The sequence below is a fragment of the Orbicella faveolata genome, unplaced genomic scaffold, assembly GCF_042242905.1.
Source record: "Orbicella faveolata isolate gen_17 unplaced genomic scaffold, um_ofav_v1 contig_24, whole genome shotgun sequence".
NCBI classification, from domain to species: Eukaryota; Metazoa; Cnidaria; class Anthozoa; order Scleractinia; family Merulinidae; genus Orbicella; species Orbicella faveolata.
The window spans coordinates 2,898,305-2,926,111 of record NW_028301552.1 but is presented as its reverse complement, the minus strand read 5'-3'; the positions used below and the strand labels follow the sequence as shown (position 1 = coordinate 2,926,111).

The 27,807-nt window shown below is 40.5% G+C and overlaps 2 protein-coding genes across 3 annotated transcripts; one reads left to right on the top strand and one right to left on the bottom strand.

The window, feature by feature from the left end:
• Positions 1 to 218: 218 nt before the first annotated feature.
• On the bottom strand, positions 219 to 1,739 carry LOC110042444 (uncharacterized). Its single transcript, XM_020747817.2, has one exon. The coding sequence runs from the start codon at positions 1,630 to 1,632 to the stop codon at positions 397 to 399; it is 1,236 nt and encodes a 411-aa protein (XP_020603476.1). The 5' UTR covers positions 1,633 to 1,739; the 3' UTR covers positions 219 to 396.
• On the top strand, positions 1,202 to 27,196 carry LOC110042442 (tubulin polyglutamylase TTLL5-like). 2 transcript variants are annotated; one of them, XM_089292654.1, is made up of 34 exons: positions 1,202 to 1,265; positions 2,624 to 2,724; positions 3,768 to 3,850; positions 4,173 to 4,279; positions 5,098 to 5,161; positions 5,264 to 5,330; positions 5,414 to 5,496; positions 5,746 to 5,815; positions 6,187 to 6,271; positions 6,540 to 6,641; positions 7,046 to 7,137; positions 7,704 to 7,811; positions 8,346 to 8,427; positions 9,137 to 9,198; positions 15,114 to 15,193; positions 16,195 to 16,388; positions 16,875 to 16,937; positions 17,126 to 17,185; positions 17,297 to 17,357; positions 19,325 to 19,393; positions 19,657 to 19,711; positions 20,076 to 20,201; positions 20,411 to 20,621; positions 20,865 to 20,936; positions 21,211 to 21,265; positions 21,835 to 21,929; positions 22,368 to 22,419; positions 22,937 to 23,055; positions 23,149 to 23,313; positions 23,464 to 23,639; positions 24,307 to 24,414; positions 24,557 to 24,634; positions 25,851 to 26,532; positions 26,865 to 27,196. In XM_089292654.1, the coding sequence occupies exons 3-34, from the start codon at positions 3,794 to 3,796 to the stop codon at positions 26,941 to 26,943; spliced, it is 3,579 nt and encodes a 1,192-aa protein (XP_089148780.1). In that variant the 5' UTR covers positions 1,202 to 1,265; positions 2,624 to 2,724; positions 3,768 to 3,793; the 3' UTR covers positions 26,944 to 27,196. The 2 variants fall into 2 exon arrangements, with proteins under 2 accessions (XP_089148780.1, XP_020603473.2); XM_020747814.2 differs by lacking the exon at positions 1,202 to 1,265 and adding an exon at positions 1,733 to 2,453.
• Positions 27,197 to 27,807: the final 611 nt, after the last annotated feature.

The following is a 27,807-nucleotide window of genomic DNA, read 5'->3' as shown; positions in this document are numbered from 1 at the left end:
TTAAACTGCACGTGCTACATCGCTTGCGCGCGAGACACCCCTGAAGGTATACTGTAACCTTAACTAATCTAATCTCGACTAATAATCGTAGTATATTACGTCTGTTGCTGAGTACAGAAAGAAAACTACCCATAACGTAATAAATGCGTTAGCGTGTGAAACCATACTTAAACTGATTATCTCGCCCATCTCCTCCAAAATAGCCTTACAAAATCGCGTATTTGACCATATTTAATTCAAGAATCACGCAAGCTTATCATCTGTCATGTGATCATGATGGAAGACATGATCAGGAAAGTTTTAGAAGTGGTCCTTAGGTAGGCTGAAAAGCACTTCCTAACAACGTAACAACTGCTAGCATTCATTCTTGTGAAGACTGCATTGAGTGTTTCTTCCTCAGAGCACTTTCACACCCAAGCCACACATTGCAACGAGGGTTGAAAACCACGCCAAGTTGGAGCCAAATGTGACTCCACCAGCTTGGAAGCCACATTCAGTGTACTGTGCACACTGGATGAAGAGCGCCAGCTGGGCCCGGCTGTGGAATGGGTGTCCTGTGTCCCAATCCTCGTCAGAAGTCATATTTAGTTCCTTAAGCATTTGATTGCAGCGAGCAGTCACTGAAGCGGCACAGTAGCTTGGGTAGACAAACGCATACAGGTATACCACACTTACAAGGGCGTCCTGATACAAATCGTACCACTCGCTGGCATTTTGTTGAAAAAAATCCACCATATCTGCAATATAAATGACGGTCGTTATCGCCAAAACAAACCAGTGAATTACAAACCATGGTTTCAGAGACTCGGAAGTACAAGAAATCTGTTTACAAAGGCGCTTATGAATGCGTATGACGTCATTTAAGCTGCTGTTGGTGGTGATTCGGATTTCCGCGTGACATGATGTCACGCAGTCTTTCATTGCGTTGGTGATGACTGAAAACATCCAGCAACTTGTAAGGATACTCCAGCGTGGAATGATGCTCAGAGAAACTGACACGTAATTAACGAGCGGCGCATTGATGGTCAAGTTGAACCATAAAACCTTAATCACAAGGCAGGAGCCAAAAATAAGCATGGTGAGGTTTAGCGTGACCCAGAGCGAGCGTCCGGCTGCGGAATAGGACTGATCTAGTGTCACGCAATGATCCGATCGTCGTTTCAGATTCCACATACACCAAACGAATGCTGCATTGGACATGAGCACAGCAAAGCAGGAGACCAGATATAAAATGTTGATCAGCTCAACTCCGTGTAGAAGTTCAGGTAAAGTTGCCTTACTTGTACCTGATGAGTTTGTAGTGGAGACGTTCACACACATCCAAGGGTCGAGGGGTGTGTCAAAATGGCCACACACGAAAGCATAATAAACGGCTTCAAAGAGGTAATATACATCCAGTAATAATACGATCGCTGCCATTATACCGCGGAATCCTTTGCTGGGGTTCCAGAATCCGACAGCGTATGCAGAGGCCTTCAAAAACACACCGGAAGAAAACAGGCGTTTTGTCCTCTCGAACAAATATCTGCATGGGTCTCTGGAAGAAATGCTGCGGGTCAAGAAATTATCAATTGGTCTCCCCGAGGAGATTAAATCAACAAACTCTTCGTTCTTTCCTGTTTCTGCCTCCATCACAAAAAAAGCGATTTCAATTTCTGGTTTTGATCGATCGTTTCACTGCTAGTCACGCGATGGGCCCGTCGCACGGTATCATTATCTTCCCATAAATCCTTGCTTGCCTGGATGGCAACGACGAAATGTAAGTAAAATGGCGGATACTTTGAACCGGTGGGAAAGCTCATTTTCAATTTCAACGTGATGTTCAGAGTTTTCTTGTTACTGGATTATAGTTAAGAAAAGCACGCAGAGAACAGGTTATCTGATCAAAAGTTGAGCTTGACTGGCATCAAGGTTCTCTGTTAATTGTTGTGATAACTCCAGGAAAAAGTGGGTCATTTCAAATCAAGGCCAGCTCGCTCCAGTAATCACCGGAATTTCTGTTGTTCAAGCATTTGCATCTCTGGATTCTTCACCACTGCGGGCAGTGAAGCTGAAGAAAAGACTAAGCTGCCGTGAAGGATTTATAACCAATTGGATTGATTAATTTATTGACTGATTAATTTATTGACTGTTCTAAAGTAAACAACTGCAGGAATTGTGATGGTTACAACAAAACATAACATCGTAAGCTTATGGTTGCCTTTACGAATCTCTGAGTTTCTTTTATTGGTTTGTCACTAAGACTTTGCAATTAAAAAACTGTGAAGAATTAGACAACGTCCGAGGTTGACGTTAGTTGATTGTCAGACCAGAATGCCCAAACCACAGACTCGCGAAAAATATTCTGACACAGACTCTGCAGTGACAGAAAACGATGAATGTGGAGAAGAAAATGAAATTCCTATAACATCCCATGTAGAGGAACCTTGTGAAGAGTCAGATGGCAAAACCAGGTAGCACTATTCCTATATAAATTATCCCATATTGCTAAAACGTTTCTTTAAAGCTAAGTTCACACCATTAACAATGACATATAGCAACATGGAAGCTGATATATTAAGCTTTTAAGCTTGTGAAACAACGTTTTGTAAATATTGGCTCATCCCATAATCTTCTTTTTCAGCATCATCAAGTGGAGTGGTCCTAATAAGAAATTTCCCCTGATCCATTTTTCTCCTCATGTGCTTTTGCTGGCCTTGCCCCCAGAATCAAAATCTGAAGCAGGTAGGAAACAAAGCACTAAATAAAAACTCCAAAATTATGATCATACTTATCTTACAACTGAGCATAAGGATTCTGCTGGGAGAATATCAGCTTTAGGTTTTGAACCCATTGTCTTGAAAGTACAGGTCTTCTAAGTGCAGTGAGGTCCATACAAGAATAATATTACAAAGTGCTGATATTCTTCCAATCTGGTTCCATGCAAGGTGTTTAGATGTACTGCATGACATGATAACGGATTGAAAAAAGTGCCGTTCAATCATCTGGGACAGGTAGATTCTCCTGCTGGGCGAGTAACTTTTCATTCTCATTTAGCCGATGGGTAGGGGCCTTGGCAAGTCATTTACCTGCCCAGGGTCAGGAAAATTTGAGACATGCTGGTCCGAAGGCAAGCTTGAATTAAAAGTTTTTTGAGCCCTGATAATGATTGAAAAAGACGTGCAGAAACTTTACCAGGTCCAACACTTAGAAAATATTAACCATCAATAAAGTATTCTGAGTTATAATGGCCCTGTTGGCTGTCATAGTCATGTAATAATTTAAGCTAAGGAAAATAAATAGCAAACATGCTCTCTGATTTTTACAGATAATATGTTTCTAGTGTTAATCTGAAAATTGGACAATTTGTAGGACTAATGACCTGGCTGCATCAGCACTAAAGGTTCTTTTATAACAAGGTGCTACCTTTTTATTGCATCATAGAACTGCTAATGTTTACAAGTCCACTTTGTGTGGATGATGTCAAAGAAATAAAAGGGAGTTTTACAGCCTTATAGTCCAAGAGGCTGTTACTAACCCATGACTTGATGTCCACAGTAGGCTTCTCCCCTGCCCGCTCCCTGTTGGGTCCCAACATTGTTCTCAAATCACCCTTATTTTATTTGTCCGTTGTTATCTTTACATACTTTTGGTTGGGGATAAGTGCTATGCGAGAAGTGACCTCCACACTAGTATTTTTTGTGTGTAGCATTAATGTAACAATGCTTTACCTGTGCAGTTTATCAAAAGAGGTCTAGATACAAATTTTGCATATGTTCTCTTGACAGAAAAGTACCATTTGACATACAAGTTTATGAAGACTGAATGTAAACTTGTACGAAGCATCCTGAGTGTCCACTGCTTTAGAGAGGTGAACAAGTTTGATTCTAGCTGACATGCTCAAAAAGAAAGCAGAATACTAATTTAGTTGAAAACAGCTGTACAGCAACTATGGATTGAACCCCTTCACCAGTGGCTTATGTTTCTACAGCTTTGATTCCTCATTCTCACAAACATTAATCATTTTGTTCCTTTATACTAGAAATTTACAAAATATTTGCAAGTACTTGTTATGAATGCAAATTAAAATAAAAAAAAGAATAATCATATTGTAGTTCTACAGATTGGTTAGTTTGTTTTCAAATATTATTGTTCATTAACAACAAGGTGGAAAACCTTTTTTTTTTCTATAGGTTCATCCTAACAGTTCAAACTTTAATTTGATGTGGACGGGGTCACATGTCAAGCCTCATACTCTGAGAGGCCTTCAAGACTTTCAAAAGATAAATCATTTCCCAAGGTAGAGTGTAAGCACACCTTACAGGCTCATGGAACAGACCTTTCCCACATTCTAACAAACAATGGTGCCAAGTCAAGGTCAGGGTGGACAAAAATACAGGAAATGTATGAAAGTATTCACCCCATCCCCATACCATTGTTCGTACGTACTGAAGTGCAATGTGGGAAGTTCTATTAACCCTAGATTCCAAAGAGTTGGGTACTTCTCTTCAAGTTATGACTATGAATACATGTATCAGACAAAGGAAAGAGAAATCAACTAGTTCATAAAAATATTAAACTAAGCAACAGTTTCAAACCATGACATCTATAGGTTCCCAAACAATAGCAAAGATATTTTTGCATAAGAGACTTCTCATTTCCTTACGGGTAAAGTTAAATTTTTTACATTGAGTACACCAACCATTACACTGCCAGTATGTGAAAAACCTTTCGATACTACTGTCACAGTGGTCTTTCATTTTAACCCATTGATTATCTTACCTAAGTACAGAGACATTATATTTGAACAAAGTGAGTAATCATATGGACCTGAACTGTTGCAACTGGCTCACACTTGCAAAAAAGAGGGTGATGAAAAGAAAACATTTTATGGGGATGCTGGCCATAGGTATTTACAGGATGTTAAGACATTTATAAACACTTTAGATGTTTGTTTTAATATTCAATGGAGTGTTCAGAACACCAAGTTATATTTTAGTTACAACATAAATATAAAATGGCATATTGTAATCCTGTAGTCTCGAGAAATAGTTTGAGTGCATTTTTAACAGTCATCTACTGTATATAATTTTACTACTTAATTTTTCTTTCAAACAGATCATATGAACTAACCAGGAAGGACAAATTATACAAGAATATCCAACGAATGCAACACTCCAAGGTATAATATGTACTCTTCTTTGGGTTTGGGGTAATTATGGCTGGTGAGCCAGTCAGAACAACAATTTTTAAACTACAAATTTATATTCTTTCTTTTTTTCAGGGTGTGAAACATTTTGATTTTATTCCTGAAAGCTACATCATACCAGAGGAGTTTAATGAGTTTAATGGTAAGTGTTTTGACATTCAACATGCATACATTGGCTTGGTTTTGTTGTTCGAATGTTCATATTCTGCATGTTGTACTATTTAGCGGCATTCCTGAAGGATAGAAAACCATGGATTGTAAAACCTGTTGCTTCATCACGAGGTCGAGGAATTTATCTTGTCAATCATGTGAGTACTGATATGTGGGCTGTATGCTTGTCATTCTCACTTGGCGATAATCAGATCTGCTAACGAGAGAAATCAAAATCTCCAGGTTATCTCTGTTAGCCAAACTGATGAGACAGTTCTTCCTGGTTGATGATTTTTTACATTTTCCTCACCTGCTTGCTCAACATGATTATATTAAGGCTGTAAAGAGGATTTGTACATCTTGATTGATAATTTATATGATCAGTTGCTCTTGAAATCTTTTTGCAGCCTAGTCAAGTACCTCTTGATGACAATCTTTTAGTTTGCAAGTACATCAGTAACCCACTGCTTGTTGATGGTATGTTCATTAAACATCTCTTTGGAGAACAACATACATTTTCAAAAAGAATGCATTTGTAGTTCAAACATTTCACCAGACAGACTTTGCAGTGTACGAGACAAGAATTAAAAAGTTGTCAAAACTTTAAACTCAACCTCTGGAGAACATTAATTTGTAAATCAGTTACCACAAACAAATCAAGCTTCCAGGTTTTTTGCTAAAAATTTTATGGAGGCTACCCCTATCCCTACAAGTTACAGGGGATTGCTATCAGCCGGGAAAGTTAACTTCAATGTTCCATGTACAAGATCAAGGTCTAGAATTTTAGTTCTAATTTACTTGATGATCTTAAATTTTATGATATATCTGAGATGTTGTTTTAATCACAGGATTCAAGTTTGACCTCAGGTTGTACGTTGGTGTGACATGTTTTGATCCTGTCAGAGTTTACCTCTATGAAGAGGGTTTAACAAGGTGGGTTGGTATTCAGCTGAAATGCAGTGAAGGACAAGAAAACACTTTTGCCTAAGTTTGCCTTTTGCCATTCAGAATCAAAGTGCAAAAACATGAATCTGCATACATGCAAGGTAGTTTGATTATCATGAATGCAACCACAGAATGTTACTCCTCAGCATGGCCTCAGGGTTGTTTGTCTGTGGAAAAGATGTGTACATTTGTAATATCGAATTATCGTTTTTTGTATGTCGTTTTCTTGAACAGGATCATTACTATTATTTTGTAGATTTGCCACCGTTAAATACGACAGAACTGGTAAAAACATCAAGAATGTTTGTATGCATTTGACAAACTATAGCGTCAACAAGAAAAATTCTGACTTTGTTAGGTATGTGAAGTTTCATATTGTTTTGCTCACCTCACTGAATTAATAATTGGTTGCTGTGAAACTGTGAAGTAGCTATTGTTTTATGTCTCATTCTGTGACGTTTTTAAGGTTGGTAGTTTTTAAACTAGTGCGAACCTTAATGTAAACAAGGTGGGCCAGAGTGACCCTGAATTCTTTTGATGCTCTCCAGCAGTATTTTTAGTTCATAAACAAATAAACAAACAGGAATACACATTAGTAAAGGAAACAGCAGGCCCCAGTTGTTTGAAGGCTGGATAACTCCATCCACTGGATAACTTGCTATCTGCTGGATAGTGATTTGTCCAGTGCATAGGGTTATCTACCATTTAAACAACCTGGGCCAGGTTTTTAACATATTTGAGCTGTATGGCCGTGTACTCCAGGTGTCCTGACCCTGAAGTTGAAGATTTTGGGAACAAGTGGAGCATGAGTGCTATGTTAAGATATCTCAAGCAACTTGGAAAAGACACCACAGGTAAGCTTACATGCAGAAATAAAATGAAACAGGACTTGATAGTCACAAAGCCCATAGAGAGGCCTTTGTGTCCAGATCACTGTCCCCCCCCCCCCCCCCCCCAGGATTTGGCACGGCTTTTCATTTCTCACAGTTTTCTTTTGCATCATGCACAACTGACTAAGCAAAAGAGGGATTACTCGTAGTCTAACTAAATTTAGAAGTGTTGGTTTTTGTGGTAGGAGGAAAACCAGAGAATCTGGATTAAAAGTAGCCCCCGTGAAGGTTTGGGGTAACCTTAAAGGAAGGACAAGGAAGGTGGGACAAGAACCATCTACGAACTCAATCCACGTATGATTTGAACCCTTGCCACATTGTTGGCATGTCAGTGCTCCCAACACTGTGCCATCCCTGCTTCTTGATATAAGACTTGGAATGAAATATGTCAAGTGACCTTGGATTTGATTGCCATGCCTGCTAATGCTGTAACAATGTTGTGCTTGGGGTACAACAAACTTTTCTAAAGCTTAAGTTTTGTATGACTTCAGGATAACTAATTTTTGCTCAAATGTATTACTTTCTTGCAGCTCTGATGATGAGAATAGAAGATGTAGTGATAAAGACAATTTTAGCTGGGGAGTTACACATTGCATCTGCCTGTAAAATGTTTATGCCTTATTCAGGAAACTGCTTTGGTAAGCAAAGCTTTCTCTAGCTCCATGTAAGCTCTCTGTGTTGTATTCTTATGTATATTCTCCCTCCTTCTTCTTGCCACCAAAAACTGACACAGTGCAACTCCAACCGTTAGCTGCCAGTAGAATAAACATAGCAGGCAATTTGAAAAAAAAAAAAAATAAATAAATGGTATTTAATGTGTGAAGTTCCGGAGGTGTCAGTGGTGGTCCTTGGATTGAGTGATCCAGGTTCAAGCCCTGGCTGAGGTCATTATGTTATGTTCTTAGGAAAGACACTTTACTCTCACAGTGCCTCTCTTCACCCAGGTGTATAAATAGGTACCAACGAATATGCTGGTGGTAACCCTGTGATAGACTAGCATCCCATCCAGGGGGGAGTAGAAATACTCCTAGTCATTTCATGCTATAGAAACAGGGATAAGCCCCAGCTGTATGGGCAACTGGCTTGACTCAGACTTAGCTCAATACGTGACGTTCAAGTAGCAGCAAAGGCTGGCCAGCTCAGTTGGTGTTTCGGTTTTCCTATTTTCACAGAAATATACGGCTTTGACATTCTAGTCGATGAAAATCTGCGTCCTTGGTTGTTGGAGGTTAACTTATCTCCCTCACTTGCTTGGTAAGTTCAGATGATTGTATTTCAGTGGCTAACTCTTTATTGTTGCTGTTTGTTGAGTGTAGTTACAAGGACTACATGGCTTCCACCAAGGTTTAGTGAACGTTTGGGATATCTTGTTTGTTTTCACCATTCAATAACAAACTTTCTGTTTTGTCCATAGAGCGGTTTTCATTTGAGTGTCAAAAAGTGATTGGTTTTGCACCTACTACGTAACACGATTTGCTTAAAAAACTCGCGCCACTTTTTCATCCAATTAATCAAAACTAATCATGACTCGCTCGCACACGCTTTCCCGCGCTTGGCGTCAGTGACATGTGATTTCTTTGAGTTTTGATTGGTTCACTGTATTGTCTATGTCCTTTGTGATTGGCTAGAATGATTACTTTAGTTTTGGTTTTACGATATTCAATATTAGAGAGATTAAGCATGACGTAACGTCGAACGGCAAAAATGAAACTTTTGCCGTCTATCTTCAGCTGTCTGTACAGCAGAGTGAAAATATTTATATTTGCGGTGAATAGTAGAAGACGTTTTTCTATTTTTGTGTGATTTATTTAAGGATTACAAGAAAAGATTAAAAAAATCAGAGGTAATCTTTGTCGTTTCCCGTCTGCCGTAAACGTTATGCTTAAACTCTCTAATATTCAACTGAAAACCGCACTATTTAGCCTTTTTAATGTGTTGAGTTGCTTTCCCTGTATTTGTTTAGTGACTCTCCTTTGGACCTGAAGATCAAATCTCATCTGGTGTCCGACATGTTTAATTTAATTGGTGAGTGAAGCTCGGTGTATCATTCTTACAGTTCAAGGTATCTCAAGTACTCACAATCTGTTCGTATGGGTAACGTAGACACGGAAATTTAATAATAGGTAACCCAAGCATAATATGTAATATAACAGTTTGTATGGAATTTAGAACTGAGACTTTTTCCCATAAATAATGTCGAAATCACGAAATATGTTCACGAAACCGTATCCGGTATTGCTTTCTATCCTTACGTCGTGTTTCAAGGTAATCTGAGCGATTTTTGGTCAGCATATGCTGCCATATATTACAAGAATCAAGGTAAGAAAGACGGCGAGTCGACACGAGGTTCCAGCATTCGCAGATTGCTCGAGTTTTAGCACAAAACGGCTTCCGCAGCCATTCTTCTTCGTCGTCCTTAAAGGACAAGGGTCTAACAAAATTTCTGTAAAATAAAATTGCACATACCTTATTTTTTACGGAATTAGCAGCTCAATAAAAATCAAATACCATTTTGAACTTGCCGCCATGAATGCGTGAGACACAAGATCAGCAGTCAGCATTCGCGGTCAGTCGCGGTCAGTCGCGGTCAGCATTTGGTGTGAGGTTAAAAAGATTTGTTACACCTCCCAACTCAAATACGTTTCGTGATTGGAGGAGAATGTGTCACGTGTCGTGGGTAAAAACTCACAAACTTCCTAGGGCGAATAAAACTCACTAACTCGCTAGGGAAACAACAACTTGAACTTTCCGCTCACACGTGATCAGGACGGGCTCCTTGAAACCGCGGCAAATTTGTGCGCCAGCCGGCGTCAAGCAAACGATTCCTTCGCAGTTTTTTCTATTTTTGAGGGAGGTGTAACAAACTCTTAATGACTGGCTCCGCGCGAAAAAATGAGTTTTGTTTCCCCTCGACCTCAATGTTCCCCTCAGCTTCGCCTCGCGGAACATTGAGGGTATCGGGGGAACAAAACTCCCTGTTTCCGTAGGGGCCAGTCATGAAGTGCTTAATACTCCCCGTCCAGGGTACGCTGGAGAACTTTGAAAGCGCAGCTTTATTTCTACGGTTAGGCCTACCGTCCACACTAATCCGTCATGAAAACGGAACTTTACGAAAACGCTCTTCAAACCGGAGGAATTTGAAAACGCCGGCCTTGTGTTTAGGTGTGAACGAAAAACATTTTGGAAATGGAGCTTTTCGAGAACAATGACATCACGATAGTCAGGTGATTTCCCTGACCGAGATTTCCTCAAACACAAATAGCTGCAAATCCAAAAACATAGGCACGCAAGGCATGCAAGAGTTATTTTTTTGTGTGAAGTGTCGGAGATTGGAGCATTCATGGTACAGTAATGATTTGGTTAATTTGAAAAGTATTTTTGGTTGCGATGTTACATCGGTCATGGTAAGATAGCTGAATAGCAAGCCATAAAATGTTTGACTGAACAAACTACAGTAATCTGACACGTCTTCAGATTGATGTAGATACCATCTTATTTTCTAACAGGCCATTTGATTCGTTCTTTGATACAACCCGCACTGTGATTGGTGTGACACGTGCACATGCATAACTCCATCACTCACCGATCACATAACCCCTCCAACCCCAAGAGGAATTTTTGCTCAAAAATACTCAAGTTAATTTAGAGACTTTTTGGCATTTTATACGAGTCGTAAGGGACCGTTCATTTTTTATAAGGTAGGGGGGGCTGGTGGGATTTGGGGGGGGGGCCATGCGAAAAAAAATGGCTTTCGAGGGGGGGCCATCCCAAAAAAATAAGGGAAAAAGGGGGGGTCATGTGAAATATTTTAGTAAAACTTTAAAATGGCATAATGTTTGAATATCAAAAAAATTGCTATAGAATAAACATAGAAGGCAGGATACAAATTTATTACAAACTCTCCTTCTGCTTTAAAAAAACGTTTGGCGACAAAAAGCATTTGTAGCTACTGAAAAGAAGTATTTAACACTTATTTTCGAATGCAACTTTCACTGGCACTCATCTTCATCTTCGCTGTCGTCGAGTTCTTCGTTGCCGCTTGTGCTGCTATGGGAGTCTCTTTCACCAATGCTGCAAGAAGCAGCAATGCTTTCCGTCAGAGTGTACTCTTCAGGCTACATGAAGGTGTAAACATAATCTCTGACTTCCTGCTCAAGGTTTGTGGTGATTCTGCTTCTTGCAGCATTGGTGAAATAATTCCCTTCCAAGAGCTGTGCGATGTATGGCCCATCTCTTCTAAATAACGACGTGGCAACATCCACAACTTTAATACACTCTTCCGGGACGGCCGTTCTAGGAGGGTACACAAGGCATTTTGGAAAATCATTTCCTAGCAGGTTTCCAACACAGATTCCATAAACTCGTTGGACGTTGTTTTCAGTCCGCTTCCTCTTTCTTTCATTTGACTTTCTGCGGTTTTCTTTTTTCCTTCTCCTTTTGTTGATGTGCTGTTTGAGTATGCCCTTGAATATGCTGTTATAATTGCTCTTCTTATTGTCTAGTGCTTCCATGTCCTGCGTGACCTTCGTCAACTTAGCTTCTATACATTTGATCTGTTTTACATTAAAACTGTGGGCAAATTCTTCGCCCTGCTTCAAAGTAAGCCAATTGGACTGAAAGAGTGTGGAATCGTGTTCCTTTACATCTTTCAATATGACATTCAACTTTTCCACCATTGCTCTGTGCTCGTTGATGGAGAAGTTCAGTTTTCGTCCATCACTGGGCTTCAACTGGTACCCTGGCATGGAAAACTCACTCGCCCTTTCTGAACAGCCATCCGCACTTAGAGAGATTGCTTCTTTTGCTTGTAAGATGTCAAACTGCCTGGATCGTTCAGCTGTAAACCTTTTCTTAAACGACTCGTTGTTTTCGCCATTATTGCGCATTTTGGAATGAGCCTCTTTCATGATGCTCATGTAGTAATGCACTCTTTTCCCGATTGGAAAAGCCCTTCATGGGTATGTTATGGTTTAAATTTAGTTTTGGCTAAAATTTTCAAACCAATTGGATTTTCATTTCTCTTTGTTCTGAATTATGACAATGAACTTGAGACATTGAAAATTAAGAAATTTTAAACCATAGATAAATTTAAACCATAACAAGTATGCTAAAATTTATAAAAAGTAATCCACTATTTGCAAGATTTGAGAACACTCATAGCTTTTTGTTCTACCTGCACAGGGCAACATTTATACATGCCTGTCACTAGAGTAGAGGGAAAAACCTTCCAAATAAAGACATTTGTAAATTAAATGTAACAATGTGTTTCACACAACACATCAACAGCAAGTACAACACTTTGTACTTGGTTCAGTATCACAATGCAGGAGCAAGGAAAGACTCTGTTCCAGGCCACTGTTACTTCCGTAAGATTGAGAAGTTTATGAATGAGCACTATCAGGAGGGGGAGAACTACAGGGAGTTTCTAAAGTTGTCCTGTCAAGAAAAGGAAGGAGAAATTTGTTCTCTTTGTTGTGAATGGACTGGACCACCCATAGAAAGATACCCTAAACCAGTTCCTGACCATTCCTGCCTACCGGAATACCACTACCTCTCCTACCAGAAGACCCCAAAAGAAGGGCGTGATCCAGATGACTGGCAGCTAAGGGTCCAAGCGAAGAAAGAGCATGGAAGTGGCAGGCTGGTTTTATCTGACTCAGAGAACGTTTCTCTGTTTGCAGATAAGTTTATTGTCAAATCAAAGTTTGTGGTGGATTATCTTCAGCATCTTGAAGTGCTGGAATTAAAAAGGAAAAAGAGAGCAGGAGAAAAGGCAAAGTTAAGTAGGGACGCAAAAGATAAATCACATGAGGATTATCCTTGGACTGAGTTGTGCGAAGATCTAACCAAGCTTAAAAAGCTCCGTGTTCCAGAACTAAACAAGTACTTGAACCACCACGGGCTGAAGCAGCATTTGAAACGCAGCAAGAGTCAGAAAGTAAAGGCAATTGTAAGACATTCATGCTTGCAGCAGAAGAGTCCTCTCAGAGCTGGCCAACCAACACTGAGAAATGCCAGGACATTGACACAAAATGACAACAGGGCAAGTGCTGACAGCAGTGAAACGGATGGAAGTGACAATGATGAGTATGACAGTGATGCCATTGACTCTGGGGGAGAAGATGACTCAAGTGACGTCATTCTTGCATTCATCAATTCAGATGAGGAAGATGCCAATGAGAGGCCAAATGCCACACGCTCAGGGCGAGCCATAACTAGGAGATCCGAAATTGACTTCTCTTTCTTTTGATTTGTTTTTTAAACAACAGCTCTCTGTAGTATAGGGATTCTAATTTTGTCTTCATAGTGAGCACAATAACGTGAAGTAGGGGAATAATAGAGAAATATTAAAAAAGTTGAAATCTAAATATTGTTTGTTCAATTTTTTTTTGGGGGGGGGTCATCCCAAAAAATTACCGCTATAAGGGGGGGCCATATGAAAAAATTGGTAAGCTGAGGGGGGGTCATGCGATTTTTAAATGGTGCTTCCCAAATCCCACCAGCCCCCCCTCCCTCATAAAAAATGAACGGTCCCTAAGTTTACCTTTTTACACAACACAACACGACACAACTTCACCGAAAATAGAAAGAAAGAGAAAAAACCTCTGACACGTTGAAAGTCTGATTTAATTAAATTGCACTTTAACTTGGTGCCGCGCAGTCTTCAAAGAACATTTGAACAGTTTTCATACTTTTTACCTTTAAAAATATCGCACTGAAATGAATGTCATCAAATAAAACTATTAAGCTGCTACTGCAGAGACGTAAAAACTGTCCAGAAATGAAAGCTTCTTTTTTGTTTAATATCCTGGAAACAATAGCCGATAACTTGTCAGCTCTAATTGAATTTACTCCCATATAAAAAAGTGTTAAGTTACCATTTGTTACTAAAGATAGCAAACATCTCGTGGGAAAGAGTGGTGACGATTCGTCCGCTCTAATTCAATTTACTCCCTTGTGAAAAACAAGAGTGTCAAATTACACTTTGTAACTAAAAAATAAAAATATCTCGTTATATTTGCATGCAACAAGAACAAAACAATCGTTACCCGCACTTACTATTGTAAATGTTAGAACTGTTTCAAATCCAGTCTCGTCCCCTCTAAAACATGTCCTAAGAACTAGAAGCGACGATTCGTGACCTCTAATTGAATTTACTCCTTGTGAAAAACAAAAGTATCAAGTTACCTTTGTAACTAAAAATAAAAATATCTCGTTGCATTTGCATACTACTAACTCACGAACTGTTTCAAACCTGAAGGCTCATCTCGTTCATTTAACTAAAATCCTCAGCCTAACCCACAAAAAATGTCGAAGTAAACCCAATATATGAATACTTCCTCCTCTTTTATAGAAGAATAAATATGGCCGTTCTGAACTCTATCGGGATCAAATCTTCTCACATACCATTTACCTTTACAACAAGAAATTTGATTGGCTGTTTATAGTAGATCCAATCTGATTGGTGTGACATACATACATCTCTCACTCACTCACTCACTCACTCACTCACTCACTCACTCACTCACTCACTCACTCACTCACTCACTCACTCACTCACTCACTCACTCACTCACTCACTCACTCACTCACTCACTCACTCACTCACTCACTCACTCACTCACTCACTCACTCACTCACTCACTCACTCACTCACTCATCCATTGACCCGTCCATAACATACCCGACGCGCCGACTAAGAGGTATTTTTTTTACAAAAAAATAACTCAATGATCGGTGATTGTTGCGTTTTCAAATTTCTCCGGGGTGGTGTGGACGGAAAACATTTGATGCGTTTTCAGAGCGAAAACATCGTTTTCGGGGCCTTACATTTTCAAAATACCTATTAAAAATACCTTATATTTTCAAAATACGTATCATAGGCACCTATGATTAAATAGGAACTACTATCTTGTTTTTGAACGACTCTTTCTTGGCAGGTTTTGTGGCTCATGATCCGATGGTTCGTAAGCTTCCTACCCGACGTTTTGTGGATTATCCACAGAAGAACCGATATCAGGTAATAATGTAATGGGACTTGGCCTCCTTTGCAACTGTCTTTTGTTTGGCTGTTGTTTTCCTAGGTGTGGGAAATTAAAAGTCACGGAAACGAAAACCGCAGAAGAAGTTTCGCCGCTTGGTTTAGAAAATCGGACGCCGAGTCCAGTTGAGGGAAAACGACCTCGGTGTAAAGCCCTGGCCAAACGGACCCCCAAGTAGACGCAAGTTGAAAACTTGGGTCTACTTGCGAGTCCGTTTGGCCAGGGCTTAAAGACGCTTTTTATATATGACTGAGAAAATTAATTCATTGTGATTGGCTGAAAGCAGACCAATTTATCGTTAATTCTTAAGTTGCACTGCAGTGCAAATTAACACACGCGCTTTCGTACTTTTCTCAGTCATATAATAAAAAAGTAATCGTTTAAAAACTCGAGCAATTAAGGATTTACACTACTCGTGATATTTGAAAATTCTTTCAAATTGCACTCGTCTATAGGCTCGTGCAATTTTGAGAGAATTTTCAAATATCACTCGTAATGTAAATCCTCACTCGTATTTGTACGATTACCTATACATATATAGAGGATATTACACGGTGGCGAGAAGATATGAATTTTATGTTCGAGTGGCAAGAACAATATCTCACTCGTTCGCTTCGCTCACTCGTGAGATATTGTTCTTGCCACGAGAACATAAAATTCATATCTTCGAGCCAACGTGTAATGTTCTTTTTATTATATGGAGAAACCAATTCAACAAAAGCAAAAGGCGGGAATCGTGACTTCATTGAACGATACGACACTCACAAAGGTGACATACGGAAAATACGCCACTCGGGTCCCGGATGAAGTGGCGTATGGAATCTACGAGTGGTTTAGTTCCCAGTAAAACACTCTTCTCCATATAATAATATTTCATATCATAAACAGAACATCGTTTATTTTCCTAACTTTTTGCTATTAAGTACATTTGTGGAAAGTGGCTTTTGTTCTTAAAAACTGCCGATTTATTATTTCACAGAGGCAGCGATCAGCCACAGCCGGTGGAATCGTCACTTCAAACTCCAGACCATTGTCTTCAATGACAAGGAAAAAGACTGATGATGGTTTGACAGGAGAGGAGATTAGGATATTACGTCACACCAGAGATGAATTCTCAAGGAGGGGAGGGTTTGTACGAGTCTTTCCCTCCCCAGACTCCTGGGAGCTCTACGGGTAAACAACTAGTCCTAAGTTTCAGATGTAATTTCTCGTCACTGATTGTCATATATTTCTTTTAGTCTTAGTTTTGAGAATTTAGCAGCACACAAAGGTGTCTTTTTGTTGATGATTTTACGTTATTCTTATCTCTATCGTATATTATTTGGAAAAATCGAAAGAAACGTTAGAATCATGTTCAGCAACTCAAAGGAAATTCTATGGCATTGTACAGTCAAGAATTAGAGAAGGCTGAAGATTTTAAAACTGGACAAAAAAAAAGTTTAGGTTTAGTATGCGGAAACTTTTCCCTTAATTATTAAATGTCTCGTATACAATCTGCAGTTAGTCTGCTGGACATGTATGAACTCTTTTGTGGAAGAAATTCATGATTGCGAAGATCGGTAGTGTCCTTCAAAAGAGACTTCATCGTGTCATGCTCACTCTCAGAAGAATTTATATTGCTAAATGTTCGTTTTTGATTTTTTTGGTGTGTCTGTTTAGGTCATTTCTGGAGCATCGAACAACTCACAATCATATGTTGCACTCTAAACTGTTTCCTGGAAGGTAATTGTTAATCATATATTAGGAACTGATTAAATGTGGAAAGTACGTTGCTAGAAAGTAATGAGAAACTTCGGTGAGTGCAATAGTGGGGGAATCTTCACCGTAAAAGCTGAAATACTAAAATGCGTACATAGAATTAATCTAAGGCTGTATAAATTAGTTATTAATTCGTGTGGATCACTCCACAGAAAACCTTCTTTTCAAAGGCTAAGCACGGCCAGCTTTTCGTCAGCAGGCGCGCGAGCGAGGTACGTTACGGTCAAACATAATTGTTTTTCATTCTACTTTTGCTGCTTAAAGAGCATTTCTCAAGAGCTGTACTAAATATTTACTTCTCCTAATCGCTGGTTTTTTTCTAGGAGTATTACGTCTTACGGAGCATCGCAATCTAAAGTTAATCTAGTAGTTGAACCGGCAGAGGTAACAAGATATTTGGATTCTATTTTATTTACTCCAAGCTTATCGTCCGCACTAATTAACTTATACAGGCAAAAACTAACGATAGATAAATCCGACGTTTCGGCGACATCTTGGCGCCATTGTCAAGGGAAACTAATTAAATATGCGATTTCAAGGGTAACTAAGAGTTCAGAGTTTCTAATTTGCATAAGTTAGACAAAGACTTTAGCGCGAACTGAGTCTGATTGTACATTTAAACACGGTCGTAATTGTTTAATGAGTAACATCTCATTAATGAGACAATCAAACTTGTTGTGGCATTTTTTCAACACGCTAAAACAATTGCGAAGGTCATCCGAAATCCTGCCTGCGTGTCTACTATCATAGTGATTGCGTACTGACGAGGTCTTGCTTCTATGTCCATCAACGCGTACGAACAGATGGCCACGGGTGTAACCGACATAACCAGCATCGCACTGGTCACACTTGAAGTTATACACAACGCATTGTTGATCAATGAGCTGAGGCTTAGGTTCGCTTGTCGGGAACTCCTGGGCAATCTTGCGGCTCGTAAACACCGGTTGAACACTGGTCTGCAGCTTCACACTGAGATCTTTCAACTGTGTCTTCACGATATTAGCAGACTCCTGGTCTTTAAAGGGTATGACAACCCGAGTAGTGTTTTCTGTCGTAGATCTGGACCGTAATGAGGGCTGGTCAGCGACCTTTAAATTTAGGAAGGTTTTGACAGTGGAGTCAACAAGGTGCTTGGGATATTTCAGTTTAGAGAAAACAGACTTCAGTCGTTCGCACTCCTCAGTGAAGTAGGACCATGACGAAGACAGGCGATGTGCGCGATCGAGCATAGTTGTCAATAGTCCGCGCTTGTACCTATTATCGACATGACTGTGGTAATGGAGAAGCAGACCACTGTTTGTTGGCTTCACAAACACTTTAGTTTCAATACGAGGCGCTCTGTTTAGGAGTTGAGTACCGAGAAAGGGAAGCATTCCATCATTTTCGACCTCCATAGTAAAGTTGATGGCGGGGTGAGCGTGGTTGAGGGTGTTAAGAAAGTCCCTAGCTGTAGACAAATCGGGCATCACAGTGAATGTGTCGTCAACATATCGACGATAGTAAGGTGGCAGTTTGCCGTCAACATCTAATTTCTCTTCAATAGACGACATTCATGTCTGTTTTCTCTAAACTGAAATATCCCAAGCACCTTGTTGACTCCACTGTCAAAACCTTCCTAAATTTAAAGGTCGCTGACCAGCCCTCATTACGGTCCAGATCTACGACAGAAAACACTACTCGGGTTGTCATACCCTTTAAAGACCAGGAGTCTGCTAATATCGTGAAGACACAGTTGAAAGATCTCAGTGTGAAGCTGCAGACCAGTGTTCAACCGGTGTTTACGAGCCGCAAGATTGCCCAGGAGTTCCCGACAAGCGAACCTAAGCCTCAGCTCATTGATCAACAATGCGTTGTGTATAACTTCAAGTGTGACCAGTGCGATGCTGGTTATGTCGGTTACACCCGTGGCCATCTGTTCGTACGCGTTGATGGACATAGAAGCAAGACCTCGTCAGTACGCAATCACTATGATAGTAGACACGCAGGCAGGATTCCGGATGACCTTCGCAATTGTTTTAGCGTGTTGAAAAAATGCCACAACAAGTTTGATTGTCTCATTAATGAGATGTTACTCATTAAACAATTACGACCGTGTTTAAATGTACAATCAGACTCAGTTCGCGCTAAAGTCTTTGTCTAACTTATGCAAATTAGAAACTCTGAACTCTTAGTTACCCTTGAAATCGCATATTTAATTAGTTTCCCTTGACAATGGCGCCAAGATGTCGCCGAAACGTCGGATTTATCTATCGTTAGTTTTTGCCTGTATATGTTTATCTAAATCATTGTTGACTAATTAACTTGATTGAAAAATAACATCATTCCTCTGTTTTTCATTCACTATTTGTCAGATGTCTGATACTGTCTGCGTTGAAATCAAGGAGAGAATTGTTTGCTACGAGAGGAAACTAGACAGCTGGGTACGTAACACAGTTAGCACTCCACTCTCGCATGAGGAAGTTTTGCTAAACAGTCGTTCTCAGTAAACAACGACACAACGTGTGAGTTTAGAAAACATATCTCGGATACTGCAGAATCTATCATCAGTTTAAGGATGTTTACAATTTTGTGACTCCATTTGAAAAGTTGTCCAAAGAAATTCTCAGTTTATTCTACAGAATATGATTTAAAATGGCCTCTCTACATGCTAAGCGTTGACATTTTCTTTCGTTTTCATTGACAGAGTCCCTCTCTCCTTCGGACGAAAAAAACTCTGGGCACCACAACTCCAAGTGCAGGTAGTGGCAAACGTTTCTAAGCGTAAATGAGGATAACCTGCGAGCAAGCTCTGTGCTCGAGGTTGGGAAAGAGAGAGTGAAGGGGAGATCCGTCTAGCGTCTCTGATTAGATATTCTGGGTTTTAAATTTCCGCGCGCAAGTTGACAGCCAATCAGAAATGCGGAACGCTGTAGAGCACGTCATCAGTATGGAATTTTTCGGGTCCAGTCTCAGACGTCTCTCGGGTGGGGCATAAATTAGGCGCGAGGAGAGAGATATTCTTTTTTCTTGGTGGGCTGCGTGTGGTTCATAAAATGTGGATTTTTAATTCACCCTAGTCATACCTAGTGCAGTTCTGACTGCGTATCACTTGTCTTTTTCAAGGCACCCCTAGTGCAAGCCAAGACACATCGCAAGCACCTCGTGCCAAGTCCATCTCTTCCCAATTGAGCCCCGATGGACAAGTGGTGACGAATCACATGGAGGAGAAGTCGGCCTCTCATCCCGAAGGTTCGTGTGACTCATGCGATTTAATAATCTTACAGTATAGTTTATTCTCCGCCAGCTGAAATCTTGAATGAGGAGGACCCCCTGAAAGGCATTTTGCATGAAATAATGATGACGAAGGGGGCGGGGGCGGGGGCGGGGGCGGGGGCGGGGTTACACTTTGGCACTGTTTAGTCCAACGTAGCATCTTAGCGGTTTGTTATTTCCTTCAGGACTAAAGCCCATATTGGATTCAGAAACACAGGCGCCATATCGATTATCCTCGGCTGGCCCCCATCCAAGGGCCCTCCAAGAAGCCACACGGGCGCAGAAGCCACCTGTGCCGATCAGCGGCGAAACAGTGTCAAAGCGTGTGCTGTCTGCGCAACCACGATACCAGCCAATTAAAGTGGATGACATCATGGCAAAGGCCGGCACACTCACGTGAGTAGTCAAGAACACAATTCTTGTCTCCAGGGTTGCTCGAAAATTTCTTCCGGCGGGGACTATGCACGCGGATTAAGAGAATTAAGCGGCTTTTGTAGACGTTAGCCTATCCAAAAGACAATTCCAACCTAGCTCTGAAGTGCTAATTGTTGATCGCTTGTCGTTTTGTTCGAAAGGTTCGTCTCCTGAAACTAATGATTGTCGAGATGTGCTTCATAAAGTTTGTATTTTTTCTTGCAGGAAACTTCAAGCGAGGCAAGCATTCGCTATGTATCTACAGCGAGTCCAGCAAAGACTGGTTCATGATACCAGGTAAGGCTTTATCCCTCTTAACTGCTGTTGCTTCAAAACGACTGTGGAGCATACTGTTTCATGGTGACACAAACGTACCAATTGTTGCTTATTACGTATTTTAGACATCCTGGGACAAATCAAATGCCACGTTAATCATGAGGTCGGGGACATCAAAGAAGTCACGTGACATTATGGGTGTTTCTTTGATTGGCTGAAAAGACAAAGATATGTCAAACATTCTACGCTGAGAATGACTAGTCTATGTTAAATTTTTCCTTGCCTTTTCTTTCAGTTATGATTCAGAGGATTCTCGAGACAGCACAGACCCCAAACAAGACGATCAAATGGCAAGTTATGACTATATTTTCCCTTGATAAAAATACCAGTCCCAAAAAGTGCGGACGTTTAATTCTCGGACACTTTTTATCTCATTTCGGACAAATTTCGGACACTGTGATGGAACATAGCTAAAGTAAATTTACGCCTACAAAACGCGATTAGACTGAAACATCATTTGTGAAAATGACAGTTTTACTGCAGCGTCAAGGTTTTAGAGATATACCAACGAGAAAATAACACAATCATACTAAGTCGTTACCTATCTCAAGCAGTGCGTCAACTAGAGTTCGCACCAAAAAGGAAACTTAGGGCTTTGGATCTACTTAAAAATGTTGTACTGTACTGTAAATATTTCGAACGCTTAAAATTTCGGACGCTTAAAAATTTCGGATGGTTGCATTTTCGGACACATTTTTGTCTGAAATTAAAATAGTTCAAAATTTTTTGCAAGTAATGTAGATTTTTAACAGCCTAGTGACGACACAAACGGCTAAGAATAAGGTGTGTGTCCCTCTCGATCACGTAGAAAGAGTTGGAAGTTTTAACATCTCTTGTGATATGCTGTTTCCTTGTTCAGAACTTGGTGATTCGTTTTCTGAAGAAAGCGGCGAGCAATTTACAACAGCCATTCAAGGTGGTTGTACCGAGCCATAAGCTGCCATTACACGACAGGTAAGACATGTGAAATGAAACGTATTGTAGAACATCGTAGCTGGTTAGTTCACAATGCAGGTGACTTAGTAGACAAAGATAATTATGAAGTTATTATTTCCTGTACCACCAGTCAGCCGACGTTTCCCTGAATTTTTTACACTGGTTAGCTAAGGCGTAAAGAGCCTGCCAAATGAGGACGTGTTTGAAGTGACCCTTTGTAATGATGTTACGGTTAGGTACGAACGATCTTTTAAATTCTCCTAGAACATTTACGTTTGTTAGCAACCAACAGAAATGTTCCCACATCTACATAGGGGAATCCTGTAAAGAGAAACGCCAATCACTGCAGACATTGAAAGCAAAAAGAGGGGAGGGGGATTAAAAAATAAAAAATAATTATGTAGCAAGAGTTCGAGGGAGGAATCTTCATTTATTTATTGTCTTTTTCTTTTTCAGACGAAGAATTCTTGCCAAACAGCTGGGAGACTTTGTTCGTGTTTATGGAAAGGTAAAATGTAGGGAAACTGATAAATTTTCAAGAATCGACATATAACTTCTCCTGAGTAAACCCTCAAGCATACAGGCGATGAGAATAAAAAAAATAGCAAAACTAGGTGATAGTGTCTTATGTTTCGCCAAATTATCAGAACTAACATTACAGTGCGACCTCTCTAACCAAGGCTGCCCGACAAAATTTTCTACAAATTTAACGAATAAAAATCGTGGAGGTTAACAATAGTTTTCCAACAAATTATCCATATAATCAAGCTGCACATTACAAAGGCAACAGATTTGTGGTCATTTTGAGTAGTAAATATTTTAAAACTTTTATAATAGCAGAGGTCAATTTGCAAAGAATTTGTCTTAATAGTGGCCTTGGTCGGAGTAGTCGCATTGTAAAATGTGTAGGATTAAATCAGTAAGAACAGTTACAATAGCTGGACTATTTATGCAGAGGTCGTAGCGTTCTTACGGAAACCAGCCTTTAGCAAGTAGTTTTGTGTACACGATCTTTTGTTCAACAGGAAACTATGCAAATTCAGAAGCGGCAGGAGATTAACCGCACATACGGGCTTTCAAGGAGCAACTCGTTCATGGGTGAAATCCCGGATGAGGAGTTCAAGGTTTTTATGGCCATTGCAAGGTACTCACTTCATTCTGATCCATTTGTTTCAATGGGTTGTCTCTTGTGAATTTCGTCTTTGTAGTAATCCATGTTTTGCTTCGAATTTTACAGCGAGACAGAGTTGGAAGATCTTTTAACTACGTACACCAGGCTCAACAAGAACGCCAGCGTGTTCTTAGGTGGTCGACCAGAAAGGAGCTCGGAGGAGAGCACTACCAAAGTGCCAAACGACTCAGTACTGTCTAGGAGAAAAGAAGGGGACAGGCACCCCCGGAGGTAAATATGGCGAGTTACTATTCTTGGACTAGTACTAGGAGCTCGGTCGAGAAGTAGAAGTAGATCCATTTTCGCCTTCTTGTCTGCTGATGTATGCTCAAAGATGCGTTCACCTAAAGTAACCGTTTCTTTATTTACATGTTTTGTCAGCACAAACCCCATTCCTGATGACGAAATGAAGCCCACGGAAGACCTTAGTAGCACAGGCCCTACAGTGATTGATCGACATGCAAGGGCGCTGACAGCTGTCTCTGCCTATGGCGCCTCAGTGGCTCTAAACAAGACCAGGCAACGCCCGGTGTCAGCCAAGATAGCAAGTTCACAAGGTGAGGTGAAAGCGATATTTAGCGTCTTCATCCGTTGAATACACGCCAAAAAAAAAAAAATCAGTGTTGGCTTGGAGCAAAGAGTTGGCTGCCGTTTGCTAAAGCTTTCTCCACACGCGTTCCCTGGTTGGTAGACGTTTGAGCCTGGACCCGAAAAAATCCACACTGATGACGTAGCTCAAGAGAGATCTGTGGTCTCTGATCGGTTGTTGCCAACCAGGGTATCAGACTCTACACGGATCTTTGTGGAGTTACTTTTTTCGGCTCCAGTCTCATTTTCAAAACTTTAAGGTGGCTCTGAACCCTATGTACAGATTTTTTTAAAAACTTTGCCAAAAGTTGCGTCTTATCATGTCCATTAGAATTTGATAATATAAAAAAATTCAACGTGCCGTTTTTGAATTATAAGCCCCTAAAACTGTAATTAAGGGTGTTTTTAGCAGGTCATACTGTTGCTATAGTAATAGTAACCTATTGGGTCCCAAAAAATGATAGCAAACTGTTCACCAATGATTGGGCAGTTTCTTAATACCATGATTGCAGCGTCAAGTGATAATGAGTGGTTATAACGACCCATCAAAATCTAAGTGCTGTAAACTGTTTTGAGCCACCTTAATCAGAGTATGTGCACCTTGACTGGTGAAAATATTTAATGATCTATTTTAAGGAACTGATAGAATTCACCGCGTTGGTCGCCCAGTATCGGCGAAGCCTCACTCACGTGATATGACGAGAACAGCTGATGACCTCGGGGACACCCGGAGCATGGATGGCGGTAAGTGATCACGTGACATGCCAAAGATTCTTACTGTAATTCTACACGTGGTCTTTGGTGTAAACATTTCAGAAGTGTTTCTTTCACTTAACAATAACTATAAAATTCAGTTTTTAATTAACTTATTTTAATCTTTTCATAGCTCACAGTGGTCGCCTGAGTCGTATCTCATCGGCCCCAGTCCGCCGCGACAGCCGAGGCGCTGACAGTGAATTCAGAGGTGTGTAAAGTAATGGATGAAATATCATTTCACCAAAACTGTAGCCGACGAAAGATGGGAAAATATTAAACATCTACTGTTTCCGTGTCTGGTTCTAATCAGATTGCCGTTCACGTTTTCACACACCCTTTCGAAAAGACCCGCGAATATAAATAAAGCAGCTTAAAGTTGCTTAACCTGTGTCATTTGTCTGTTCGTCATGGTTTAGCACGGCTCGTAAGACTCGTAAGAATATGCAGAGATACTAAGCCCTCATTAGGTTATATAATGAAGTGATTGATTTTACTTGACTGTGCGGCTGTTATTTGTAAAACATCACAAAAAAAAAGCACAGGTAACCCAAGCATAATATTTCCATATTTTAAAATGTAAGAGTTTGTATGTAATTTAGAACTGAGACTTTGTGTCGATAAAATAATGTCGAAATCACGAAAAAAGTTCACGAAGCTGTATCTGGTGTTGCTTTTTATCGCCACGTTGTGTGGCTAGCTAATTGGGAGCGATTTTTGGTCAATATGTCATATCATGTACATATAATATAAAGCAAGGTAGGAAAGAGGTCGAGTCGACACGAGGTTCCAGCGTTTGCAAATCGCTCGAATTTTAGCACAAAAACGGCTTCTGCTGCCATTCCACTTCGTCGTCTTTATGGGGAGAAAGTTTAACAATATTTTTCTAAAATAAAATTGCACATACCTTGTTTCTGTAGGGAATTAGCAACTCCATAAAAATCAAATACCAGTTTGAAATTGCCGCCATGAATGCGTGAGACACAAGATAGTCACGTGCGCGGTCAGCATTGGGTACGAGGTTTAAAAAATACCCAACGAGGAACGGGTGCGTTATTTTTGTTACCACAGACATGTAATTTGCTACACCTACAGACACTTCGAAAATGCAAAGAATCGGCCGCCATTTTGCTAACAAAAACACACTGCTAGACTGCTTACCATCTACAACAGAATAGGTAGTGAGTAACGTGGCCAATAAGAGAACGGCATTCATGATAGAACGCTAGTGGATTTTCAATAATACATTGTAGGATACATTGATCAAAATTCGCTCCAGATGCAGTTTCATGAACCACATTTCGTGATTTCGACGTTATATATCGACAGAAAGTCTTAGTTCTAAATTGGATATAAACTCTAATATTTTCAAAATGTCATTAATATGTAAGTATTAACCTTGGGTTAACTATGATTTCATTCCACAGGCCACAGCTTGGCTGATGAACACGCAGTCGCCGCTGCTCTTCAGCGGTTAGCCAAACGACAGGCTGCGCGGCAGTATTCTGCTTTCAACACCAGCGGTCATCAGGGACAAAACTGGGATGAGCTGTTTAAGAAAATGGATTTCAATCGGGAGAAGGAAGCTGCTGTTACTCACAACGAGGACGAATTCATTAGCGTCGGAGACGAGTTCACGGATCCCTGGTCGCTTGGTGTTGGAAAAGCTCCGCGCTCGGCTCACAAATCACGTGACCGTCACGCAAGCGCAAACGCTACGTTTGAAACTTTTGTGAATCACGATCAACGCCCTGTAAGCAGTCATAGTCACGTGGGCTGGTTCGATAGTACCGCTGACCAAGGTCGTTCTATTACCGCGGGCGCTCGCTCGTCTGAAGAGAAATCGATTCACGTTGATTTGAAAAAGGAATACAGTGGAGCACAGGAAATGCCGGGAGAAGAGAAAACAGCAGTTGGAGAAACTGCTAAAAGTTCATCTGTGTCAAGGGAGGAGTACAACAGACAAATGAAACTCATAAGTCAGAAGCTTTCCGAAGAGAAGGTTCGCCTGCAGAAGCAGTTACAGCAGTATCCTCGCCTACCACGCCCACCACCTGCTCGGCCGAGCCCGGGCGCCAGAAAGGTTGTTAGCCATAATAGAATGATAAGGTAACTTAAGGTAACATGTTGAATATTTAGAAGCTGAAAATTATGAAATCATTACCTTGTTAGTATTGGTAATTGTACTCCCGGAATCCCAAATGACTACCCGTGATTTTTAAAAATTCTCTTAAAATTGCGCGAGCCTTGTGGCTAGTGCAGTTTGGTGGAATTTTCAAATATCAAGAGTTGTTTTTTTCACACCCGGCGTCCCTCATTTATTCGCCTGTTCTCAATCTCAGTTGAACAATCTTGACAGCGGGCAGGTTTTTTGATACTGATTTTAGAGTTTGAAAGCGTAGTTCTTGACTGGTTTTTCCTGTTTATTTCATGCTAAACAGGTTGGCTGCGTCCAATCCCCCGCCAGTTTTTGACGTCATTACTGGCATGACAGACCTACCGAACGACGATTCTCTGTGACAGCGGTATTCCTCACCCGACGCTTCTGTTTCGAAATCGTTTGCAGTATTTCCACGTTGTCACAAGTCATCAGTTGCTTAAAACAGAATAGATTTTTTAACATGAAGGAAGCCAAGCAGAGTGGATGCATTCTTTTTTTATTTATTTGTTCGCACAGGAGATATTTTCGCACATAGAACTGTTTTGATAGCGAATTACTGTGATTTTTGTATGTCAAAACAAAATTATACAAAATTAAAACTGGACACTTTTACTTGGAGTGAATGTTTGCTTCTTGCGAAAGAAAACCAATAAGACTGCTTCAAGACATGTAAGCTACAACAGCGTCATATTATTCCTATATCGAACTTAGTAAATGGAAAACGCCGAAGCAGTAGAGGAAACTTGCATGGCCTGTTGTTTTGCTTCTCGCTAGAAAATCTAAAGGACAAAGCAGACAATTCTTCGAATGGTGAATTGAATCTGAGACCTCTCTCGCGATTCAATGCAGATGACTCTCTTTCGCAGAGGCTCTCAAAGCGCGCTTGAAAGTGAATATTGCGGTGTGTTCCTTTTCGTAACAGGATTTATGATTTCTCCCTGATCATTCGGATGATGGTGCATCAAAAGAACCCATGAATCCTTGTCCATAGTAGATACTACGATTATCAGTTGAGTAAGGCACGACGGAAGTTTGGTGACGAAGTTTTGGACTTAAAATTTCGGTGTCAGTCACGGGCAACTTACCTCGTTTCCATTGATATTAACAGCCGTGCGTCGCCTGTGGCGTCGCGTACAATTTCGCGCGCTTTGCTGTTAATGACATCAAAGCCGACAAATTGCCGCTGGAAACGGAACCAGTTGCCCGTGACAACAACACGATTT

What these genes read in the sequence shown, in the direction of transcription:
- LOC110042444 (XM_020747817.2), bottom strand. Translation starts at nt 1,632, where the DNA reads ATGGAGGCAGAAACAGGAAAGAACGAAGAGTTTGTTGATTTAATCTCC.
- LOC110042442 (XM_020747814.2), top strand. Translation starts at nt 2,314, where the DNA reads ATGCCCAAACCACAGACTCGCGAAAAATATTCTGACACAGACTCTGCA. An exon ending in AACGAATGCAACACTCCAAG is followed by an intron (nt 5,162 to 5,263) that starts GTATAATATGTA and finishes TCTTTTTTTCAG; the next exon opens with GGTGTGAAACATTTTGATTT. An exon ending in AAAAATTCTGACTTTGTTAG is followed by an intron (nt 6,642 to 7,045) that starts GTATGTGAAGTT and finishes CGTGTACTCCAG; the next exon opens with GTGTCCTGACCCTGAAGTTG.